Source organism: Populus nigra, chromosome 1 (assembly GCF_951802175.1).
Source record: "Populus nigra chromosome 1, ddPopNigr1.1, whole genome shotgun sequence".
Lineage (NCBI taxonomy): Eukaryota > Viridiplantae > Streptophyta > Magnoliopsida > Malpighiales > Salicaceae > Populus > Populus nigra.
The window spans coordinates 28,753,028-28,764,221 of record NC_084852.1 but is presented as its reverse complement, the minus strand read 5'-3'; the positions used below and the strand labels follow the sequence as shown (position 1 = coordinate 28,764,221).

At 30.8% G+C, this 11,194-nt stretch overlaps 1 protein-coding gene across 1 annotated transcript; it reads right to left on the bottom strand.

The window, feature by feature from the left end:
* Window positions 1–3,476: 3,476 nt before the first annotated feature.
* Window positions 3,477–9,321, bottom strand: LOC133691418 (COP9 signalosome complex subunit 8-like). Its single transcript, XM_062111918.1, has 5 exons — window positions 9,116–9,321; window positions 8,958–9,043; window positions 8,693–8,874; window positions 7,135–7,242; window positions 3,477–3,750 (listed from the first exon to the last, which is right to left on the bottom strand). The coding sequence occupies exons 1-5, from the start codon at window positions 9,197–9,199 to the stop codon at window positions 3,611–3,613; spliced, it is 600 nt and encodes a 199-aa protein (XP_061967902.1). The 5' UTR covers window positions 9,200–9,321; the 3' UTR covers window positions 3,477–3,610.
* Window positions 9,322–11,194: the final 1,873 nt, after the last annotated feature.

Genomic DNA, 11,194 nt, shown 5'->3' with positions numbered 1-11,194 from the left:
CAATGTTATCAAGGCTAATGAAATCTAAAGCATCCCTTGTTTTGCTCAAATTCATTCAAAGTATGAACATGAAAAAAACAACATGAATATAAACCATATATATTAGTGATAAATCTAATTTTAAAAAATTAATATCATTGTTAATGAAAATAGTAATAATAATTTTCAATATTATTATTAATATCATTGTTATTGAAAATAGTAATGAAAAAAGCTTTTTATACTTGGGTGGTTTAATTAATTAAATTGAACAATGTTCAATTTGATTCAATGACTTTTCAAGAGCGGAACGGAACATATGGAGTGAAACCGGAACGTTTCGACCGAAATTTAACTGAAAAATCTTGAACGGACCGAGATTTAAAATGAGATGAAAATTGTTCCATTTTGTTCCGTTTTTTGAATTGGTATGGAATGTTTCGGCCATTCCGGGCGAAACGAAATGGAATTAACAACCTTGGATTGGCATGGATATGGCTTCCCTTTTATTTGTTTATCTGTTGCTAATAAAAGTGCCTTGAATTGGCATGAATATGGCATGTCATTGTTACTTTTTATTAGTTTTGATTTCGATTCAATATTACAGTTGTCTTTCCCAAATTAATCAAGCTTTAAGTTTCTAATTACTAAATTACATGTTATGGTACTTTTTTTTTCATGTCATCACTTCCAAAAATATTTTAAATTAACTAGATCATATTAATCACATAGTTTTTCTAAACTATGATAATTTATGACATAACCACTAATATGACAACATTGGCTTTGCAAAATTTCTCAGACCATGACATTGACCTTTTTTATTTTACAAGATTGCTAGGCTTTATGGTAGCATGCATGTTGATGCAGCTGCTAGAAAGGCTACATCTTTTCATCTCTTTTATATAAAAAGAAATTTAAAAGAACTTGTCCATTTCCATATGTTGAACCACGAGGTTTTTGTGTTAATAACTGGGTCTGTTAATGTGCTCTAATAGCAAGCATTACTGTTCTATATATTTTGTCTTCTAATTATGTCAAACCTTGTATCATGCAATGAAAATGATAAATTTTATTTTAGAATTAACAAAGCCTATTAATTACTTCAATCTTAGAAGATGTTGTTTTTTCACTATTGTTCGTTAATGTTCTTTACATGTGAAGTATCATCATATTAAAAGTGATTTTCTGTCTATTGACCTAAACTCCAAGTAGTTATATCAGACAAGGTCTGAGTTCAGCTCCTATACCCGCAATGTAATGCGGATAATCTAACTAGTTAGTTTATAAAAAAATATTTTATCATTTATTAGTGCTATATCGTAGACAAATTAATTTTTTTCAAAAAAAATATATAATTAAGCATTGTAACGTGTTTTCAAGAAGATAAAAAATTAAAATCATGTGGGATTTACCTTATATGACCCAATCGACTTGACAAGTCCAAAGGTAACTTGGACAACTGAAAAAAAAATATAATTTGACCAAAAATATTTTGAGATGATATTTTTTTTAAAAAAATATTGAGACGACAACATATGAGATCGACTTGAGTCAACCTAAGTTAACATGTAAAATCAACGACTAGGTCAACTTAGATTAACATGTAAAATTTATGATCTAGATCATAAGATTATGATAACTCATAAAAAGCAAATAAAAATAAAACATATTAAAACTCAATTCTCAATCAACCCAATATAAAAGAATAAAATTAAAAAAATCAATTAAAAAAATAGAAAAAAAAAAACATAAGTCAACTCAAATTAACTTGTCAAATCTGGATTATGAGACCAGGATAACCTAGAAAACAAATCAAAACAAATTATGAAATTTAATTCTCAATCAATTTAATGTTGAATGATGAAATTAAAAAAATCAATTAGAAAATAGAAAAAAAAATCTAAGTTAATCCGCTAAACTCTTGACTTGGGTAATAGGATTAAGATAACCTCATAAAAAGCAAACCAAAATAAATTATGAAGATTAATTCTCCATCAACTCAAATATTGAAGGATAAAATTGAAAAAAATCAATAAAAAAAAGATAAAAAAAAAATCAATTAGATTAACCTGCAAAACTAGTGATCTAGATTATGAGACTGAGATAACCTCATGAAAAACAAATCAAAATAGATCATGAATCTCAATCTCTAATAAATATAAATATTAAAGTATAAAATTATAAAAAATACTAAATTTAAAATTTTTTAAAAAATGAAGAGGAATAATGATTTCCTCTCTTTTAATTTTTAGTTAACAACTATTATTCTTTGCCACATGTTGGACAATGGTTTAGCAATGGTGATGGTGTATAGTTATTGTTTTAATTTTAAACGTAATTGTCATGTAAATTGGTTAAGAAAAATGATTTTGCTGCTGGGCTAAAGTGAAAGGAAATATGATTGTTTAAGGGTGATTAAGAGTTTGTAGTTTTTATTTTTTAAAATATTTTTTATTTAGAAATATATTAAAAAAATATTTATTTTATTTTAATATTAATGCATTAAAACAATTAAAAAACATAAAACATATTATTTTTTAAAAAAAGTTAAAAAAAAAACTAAATTCTAGCCATCTCTATTCGATAAAGGTAATGTGTCGCATCATGTGTTGATATTTAACAAAATGACATTTTGTTGATGATTTGAATTCCTTTTTTTTTTTAAGCTCTTAATATTTTTTTTTTTAAAAAAAAACATGAAAACCAACACTAAATATTCAATTTATTTTTCAGCAAGAGAGCTGCTATTCCAGATATTGAACTTGACTCAACACATGAAGAACTATACTAGCTGTTGCTTGAAACAGAGGTCTCAATATCTTTTCAATAAATTCCTAACAGTATGCAGATGCTGAAATCAAAACCACCATACTGACAAGAAAACCACAATTGGTGAACCAGATTTGAATTTACAGATCCAAACCAAGATTCATGAGTTTCCACAATTATCATTTTTTTTTTAATAAAGGAAAAATTAATCAAGCAATTCTCACCACTGCAATCCATGGTCACAACAAATTACCAACCACCAGAAAAACTCATCTAGCACAAACTCTTTGAGGAACAAGTCCACCCATTCAACCAACCCAAAACCCAGATCAACTCGACCACTTTATGACTCCACCACCTGAATGGAGAGGAGGAAGTGGAGGAGTGCGGCGACGTGATCAAGTTTGCTAGAAAAACACTAACTGAATCCAATTGTGGGTTGTTTGTTCTATGAAGGAACTGGGGGTTTTCATGGAGTGTTTTGAAGGAAAGGAAGTCTTTTTTTATCGGGGTTTAAAGGAAAGATGGAGCTGTACGTGGATTTTGGTGCGTTTGTAGTCTGCAAGGGATAGATGTTTTGCCAAACAATTAGCAAATTCAGCCATCTGATTCCATGAACCATGTTGCTCACCTCCTAATTTTTCACTCAAGTTAAATTAATGCCGTTTCACCTATCAAAGGGTGTATACTGCAATTCCAAGAAAAACATCCAAAGGAACCCCCGATTAAAAGAAAAACCAATTCGCTTAGCTTCCTTGATGCACATTCAAGTACTCAACATCTTCAAAATATTTTTCATTACAGCTAGAGATCAGATAAGAAGACTTTCAGTAGAAGTTTGATAACGTTTTTAGTTCTATTAATGCTCCAAGTGAAACACATACTCTGTCAACCGCTGTAGTTTACTGGAATCCAGTTTCTGCTCTGTTTTCACAGGCTGCTTTTTCACAATTAGCATTGGAGAATCAGGATCCACAACCCAACCTTGCTGCAATACATCTGCATATGATAACAAGAATCTCATTAGCAGCACAGCATGTACGCAAGTGTTAGACACACACAATAATCTAACATATAATGTGCACGCATGCATTAGATCGATGGGCAAAAAGATGGATGAATAGATAGATAGCTAGCTACACGCATACATACATAGAGTCTGGACTGTGTTCAAGTTTATTATGCCAAAAAGCTAGTGGTAAAAGACAAAAGGTCTAACTTTTTATGTCATATCCTAAGCTCTTAGCATGTTAGAGTAATCAAATTTTATTCCTGTTGGAACTACATGAGAATCAACTAACTCCTAAACTACTCAGGACAGAAGTTTTGCTTGAAATGTTGTTTCCACAAACTTAAACCATCACCATATATAGGGAAGGGCCATTGTAGCATCGACCATAACCATCAGCGCTCTATGAGATTTTAAAATCAATCTCAATATCAAGATACCATGAATCATGAATATCCGCACACCTTCCAATGAAGTTCCCAGTTAGACAGTTTGAATAGTGTTTTCAGATCTCCCCATTCCGAAATAAAACCGCTTTTCAGCTGTACTCAACCTTTTTGGCATTACAAGAGACCCAGAGTTCTGTAATCAAGTGCTAATCTGAAAACCATAAAGCCATTGGCTCCCAATCACAGATCTGGAAAAGTTCATCCCCCTTTTTTTAATCATTAACTAAACCCAGAGTTCATCCTTTTCTGCTGTACTCGCCCTTTTTGCCCGTACAAGAGACCCAGACTTCTTTCATTAAGTGCTAATCTGAAAACCATAAAGCAGTTGGCTCCCAATCACAGATCTGGAAAAGTTCATCCCGTTTTTTTCAAACATTAACTAAACCTCCTGTGGAAAAGCTTTCTTGGTTGGGTGCTTGCTTTAAGGTCATCCTTCAATACTCCCCTAGTGTATCTAGACACAGACTGATTCATGCTTTACGATCATCATCACCAACACAGAACCATGCCACAAATCACACTAGTGTATGGTTGGTGACGACAGAAGATAACTCAACCCGTTACTGTTGAGAGAATTGAGCACATCTTAGATTCATTTTATTTAACTTTTAATTCGTTTTTATTATTGGGCGTAGTTTTATTCTATGTTGAACTTCATCTTATTTTATTGGATCTTTAGCCCAATTGTTGATTGTGATTTTACTGAGACTTTTTATATGTATCTTTTTTTCTACATGTTAGACATCTTTGTTAAATTAAAAAAAAAACTTGCAGATTTCTCCTCCCTTTCCCTTCTCTTCTTCTACTCCTATTTTTCAATTCAATGTTATCCCGCATCAACTATGGTATTATAGTAGATTTTTAGTTGTTCTAACAATCAAACAATTCTAAACATCCTCTCTCCATCTCTACCATATTGTCCAACCGCCTCTCCAACATTAAATATTCATTGAAACAAGACTGCTTCTCCAACACCCACCACCATCAACAAACCCTACATCAGCTACCAGCCACCACCTTTCTGCCAAACAATACAACCACCTCCACACCCACCAAATCCACCTCTGCTATATTGTCCAGCCGCCTCTCCAGCATTAAATATTCATTGAACCAAGACTGCTTCTCCAACACACACCATCAACAAGCCCATAATCAGCCACCACCTCTCTGCCAAACAATACAACCACCCTCACACCCACCAAACATCTGTTGCCATCAACTTCACTTCACACTACCATAACAGTACCACCTAAATTAAAAATAATCTTTTCAAAGCCAAAAATCCAGTAGCAGCCCCTAAAAACATAGAAATCCATACTTTCATTCTCTCTTCGAAGTGATTTTATATGCAAAACAAAGTCCATTAAAGTCAACCATGTATTCTTAATTCAAACCCGCCAACGTATCTCTCTTGTAAAGCTAAGCATACCTATATTCTTTAACATTTTTTTTACTAAAATATTTTAAAAAGCTGAAGTATAACAGAATCAGCCAGTGGTATTTAAAAAAAAAATTCAACAAAGTAGCACTAGTGTCATAAAAGGAAAAAGGTCATGGTAAAAAAAATCACATCATCATAGCCAAAACACCACCATGACAACACCACTACATCAACAACTTGCATGATCCAATTGATCTATCACTACTATTAAGCATCCTGGTAAGTAAATCACTCAACCCATTGATTCATTGAATTTTATTTCTCTGGTATTGCAATTGTTATGGCAGTTTGATATAGATTTAAAGGAGGTTGGGTTTTTGATGATGGCGTGAAAAGAAGTTGATGGTACTGGAGGTTTGCTGATTTGGTGGATTGATGGGTGTGGGGGCGATTGATTGTTGGGCAGCAGGGTGGTGGCTGGTGTTGGGTTTGTTGAAGGTTCAATGTTGATGTTGATGTTGATGTTGATGTTGATGTGGGTGTTGGAGAGGTATTGTTGGTTTAGTTTTGGGCAGTGTTTGGTTCAATGAATATTTAATGTTAGAGAGGTGGCTGGACAGAATGACAAAGGTGGAGAGAAGGTGTTTAGGGTTGTTTGAATCGTTTGATTGTTTAAACAACCAAAAGCCTGTTCTAATACCAAAATTGATGTGGGACAACATTAAATTGAAGAGGAGAAGAAGGAAGAGGAAAAAAAGAAAATGAGCAAAAGAAAAGAAAGGGAAGAGAGGGAGGCTGCATGGTTTTCTTAATTCATCAAATTTATCTAACATGTAGAAAAGTTACAAATAATCTCAATAAAACCTCAATGACAGCCAACAATTAGGCTAAAGGCCAACTAAAATACGATGAAGTTCAGCATAACATGAAATTAAGCCAAATAACAAAAACCTAAATAAAAATACAATAAAATGGACTAGGATGTGCTCAATTTTTCAACCAAAGAGTGAGAGGTTAGGCTATTCTTTGTTGTCTTCAACCATACATGTGGGTGATTTGTAACACGAGACTAGTGTCCCACCAATAAATTATGAATATATCCGCACCTTCCAATTAAGGTCACAGATAGAAAGTTAGTATATAGTTTTCAGTTCTTCCCATTTAGAAATAAAACCACTCTACTGTTATACTCGCCCTTCCTGACATTATAAGAGGCCCAGGGTTCTATCATTAAATGCCAATCTAAAAACCATAAAGCCATTGTCTCCCAATCAGAGATTTGGATAAGTTCATCTTCTTTTTTTTCAAACGTTAACTAACCTCCCATGGGGTACTTGCTTTAAAGATAGTTGGGTCATCTTTCAAAATTCACCTAGTCATTTCTAGTCAAACACTGTTTCATGCTTGTCGACTTTTATTTGGACCAAGACTAACAAATGCTTTTAGATTTGGTGTTCATTAATTGTACTAAGAATGTGTAAACCAAATCCCCCGAGTCACTAAACATCAGGATTGAGAGTGAGGATGGAGTATCAAAATCTTACAACTTGTGGCATCATCTTCATTCATTCCTAGAAAGAGAGCTGTATCTTGGATGCTTATAGTTGAATAAGCAGAAAGCAAAAGCTGAAACATCCTCTTGGTGTAAACCTCTGCAAACAAAAGTTGTTTACCATGTTATGATACAGACATAAAAAAAAACTATAGCAAATAAACTGGTTGATAACTTCCAAACAAAACAAATCCAGTACATCCAAGGACAGTTTTTTACAGTGAATTAAAGAAGATGAATATATTTTGAATTCTAGATTGTACCAGTTCCATAGTTTGGCCATGTTATTTCCATTCAAAAGGGGAGTTTGATTGCAGAAACAATTGTTCCAAAGCATCCATCTTTTTAAATCACATCACAAGTATGAGTAATTACTACTTTTACAGTTCCATATTTTTGCATTTGCAAGTGCATATAAATATTTCAATTAAATTTACTAACTTCATAGACTACCTGTGAACCCAAACATACCGTGTTTCTAACCATTTAAGAAAAAATGAAAAACAAAGAGCATCCCTTTCTTTCTTCACCTAAATGATAGGAAACCTTTTTTTTTTGGTGTCTTCCTAGATAAAATATGCTGAAAAATGAAAGCTCAACAAGGTCATCATATGTGATGGAATTGTTTGTTGTACAGCATCTAATGCTAATAAATGCAACTCCTGGAACATGATACTAACTACATCCGTTTTTTCAATGTTTTCCATCAAAGACAAATCATTATACTAAATTTTTTTTTTTAATCCTGACCAGTTAAATTTACAAGGTGAAATCCTTGTGCAACAATTTGCCATCATTGTGCCAGACAAGGACATGAATTGAACACCGCATCAGCAGATGCTGTATCGAGACATGATACTAAAGTTTCATAATTGTATCTCATAACATTCTTGGTTTGAAATGTTAAGATCATCCTTAGCCACACCTTTCCAGTTAGGAAACCTGTCCACAGCTAACATGCTGATCCAACAATGTTTAAACTTTTGATCATGCTGATCAAAGTTCATCAATGTACACCAAATAAATGTAAGAACTGAAAGAACATTAAAACATGCAATTGTGAGCTCTGAACAAGCACATTTGCTTCTCCAATACAAGGTTTTTTTTTTCCTATTCTCATGGTGTTTGTTGATGACAAATCCATGATCAATTAAATGAAACTTGCAAGCCCAGTATCAACCACCCCTATTCTCATCATTTCTCCCACAGGTTAATAATTCTCAAGGAACAACAAGAAACTAAATCAACAACCAAACTCTTATAACATAAGATAATTAGTGAGTCAACACAGCACTTGCTATCTATTTTCACGGAATTGCACAGCAATCTTAAAAACTAAAAAGAATCTATCCCTTTCCAATATCGGGCGGCCTAGAACTCTGATACCAATTTGGCTAAGTAAACAAACAATATAAAGAACCAAAAGCTAAACCTTTCATCATAATAGAGAGGTGATCCCGCCCCATAACTAAACTAATGTTAGTTAGTTAGTTAGTTCAAATAAGCATTCCTAAAAATTATAATTCAACTACGGAAAACAAAAAACTTGCCTGAGAAAGCAGCAACAAGAGGTTGAATTTGTTGAGACCAATCAAAAGCACGAATAGCCTCATGCACGGCTGCATAGTCACGCGTCCATAACCTCTGACCAATTCTCCAAGCTGCAACAACTTCTGGTTGCCTCTCTTTCACCGCAGCAGGTATGGATTTCCACAGAAATCTGGCGCTGTTCCTGTTTTTTTTAAATCAAATTAATTAATAATTAAACCCTAAATTTCATATCCAAACTAAAAAGAAAAGGAAAGAAAATCATACGTATCATTGACATAAATATGGGCAAGAAGATGAATAGCAAAAGGCCACTCCTCCTCAAACGGAACCCCCTCCATCTCTGCTGCACCCTGTTCAATTTAATTAAGAGTTTATTTTAATTTACAAAATAAGAAAAGCAAAAAAAAAATAAAAATGAAAACCTTGAGCATGAGTTCATCACAGATATCAGCGATCTTTCCATACGATTTGGAAGCTAAGGCGTCCGTGAGCGGACTGAAATCCATTGCTGCTGCTTCTTCCGATACCTACAACTACCACTACGGATTTTTGTTTCCCTCCTCTTCACGAATATTACTTGAGCGCAGAGAGAGCCATCCTGGTGGGGTGGCTAAAACCCTAAAATTAAATTAAATTATTTAACATAAATTAATTATCATTCCCCATAAAACATTATTAATTTGAATATTGTTTTTTTATTTAATTTAAATTTAATTTTTTTATTTAGTTTTTGTCTTAATTTAACTTTTTCATATAATTTTTTTTAAGAATAGTGTTTTATAGTTTTTTTTTTTCAATTTTTTTATATTAGATTATATATTAATTTCATGAATTTTTTTATTTTAATTTTTAATATCAAATTTATTAGAAATAAAAATTTTTATTTTCTGCTATTTATGTTTTATGAATTTAACTTGATCTCATGTTAAGTTGACAAAATATTATTTTTTGAAATAATTTTTTTTTAATTTAATTATTCAATATTTTCAATTTAATTTTTTTTAATTTCATCCTTTAATTTTAAATTATTTTGAGAATTTTACTTTTTAATTTTTTTTCTTGATTTTAATTTTCAATATTAGATTATTGAAAGTGAGGATTCATATTTTTTTCAATTTATTTTTTATAAATTTATCTCAATTTTATAATACGGGTCTAATAAAATATTATTCATTGGAATACTATTTTTTTATTTAGGTTTTTTTCAATTTAATGTTTAACAACCTGAATTTTTTATATAATTTAATAATTTAATAATTTTATCTTTCAATATTAAGTTGTTTTGAGAATTGTGCTTTCTAGTTTTTTTTTCAATTTCCTTTTTATTAGTTTATATACCGATCTCATGAAATTATTTTTTTTTCTAATTTCAACATTAAATTTGTTAAAAGTGGGGTTTTATAATTTTTTTATTTATTTTTTTATAAATTTATCTCAATTTCATGACCTAAGTTGATAAAACACTATCTATTAGAATATTGTTTCATTTTGCTTTTTTTGTTTTGTTTTTTTTTTCAATTTAACCATTCAACAACCCAATATTTTTTTAATTTATTTTTTTTAATTTTATTCTTCAATATTAGATTGTTTTAGGAATTGTGCTTTGTAGTTTTTTTATTTTTATTTTCTTTCTATAGGTTTATATATCAGTCTCATGGAATTAATTTTTTTCCCTTGATTCAACCTTTAACATTAGATTTGTTAGAAGTGGGGTTTCATATATTTTTTCAAATGACTTTTTCATAACTTAAGTCGCAGATTTAACAAGTTAACTTGGCTAAACTTGAATCATTGTTTTTACACCTTTTCAAATTGATTAATTTTTTATTTTATCATTCAACATTGATTTGGTTGGAAATTAGACTTTGTGAATATTTTTTATTTGCTTTTGATGAGGTTATCTTAATCTTATAACCTGAATTGCGAGTTTGACAAATTTATCTAGGTTGACTATATTTTATCTTTTTTATCCTTCTTTCATTGATTAGTTTTTAATTAGGCTTTGTTTTTTTTTTAATTTGTTTTTCTTAGGGTTATCCCAATCAAGTTGACTTAGATAGTGGGTTTAACATGTTAGTCCAATATAACTCGACTCATTTATTTTTTGTTCTTTTTTAATTGATTTTTTTTTAATTTCACCCTTCAATAACTCAATCTTCTTCTTTTATATTTATTTAATTTTTAATTTTATTTTTTAATATTAGATTTTTTAAAAATTATGTGTTGTAATTGATTTAAAATTTCTTTATGTGGAATTATACCAATCCTTGATTTAAAATTTTTTTCGATTTTAACCTTCAATATTGAATTTGTTGAAAATGAAGCTTTGTAAATTTTTTTATTGTTTTTTTATGAAGTTATCCCAGTACCATAACCTGGGTAATAAGTTTAACATATTAATCCATGTTAACTTAAATTGTTTTTTTATCATTTTTTTTTCAATTTCATCTTTTTATCATTGGGTTAATTGGAAAATTGGGCTTCTTATTTTATTTGTTTTT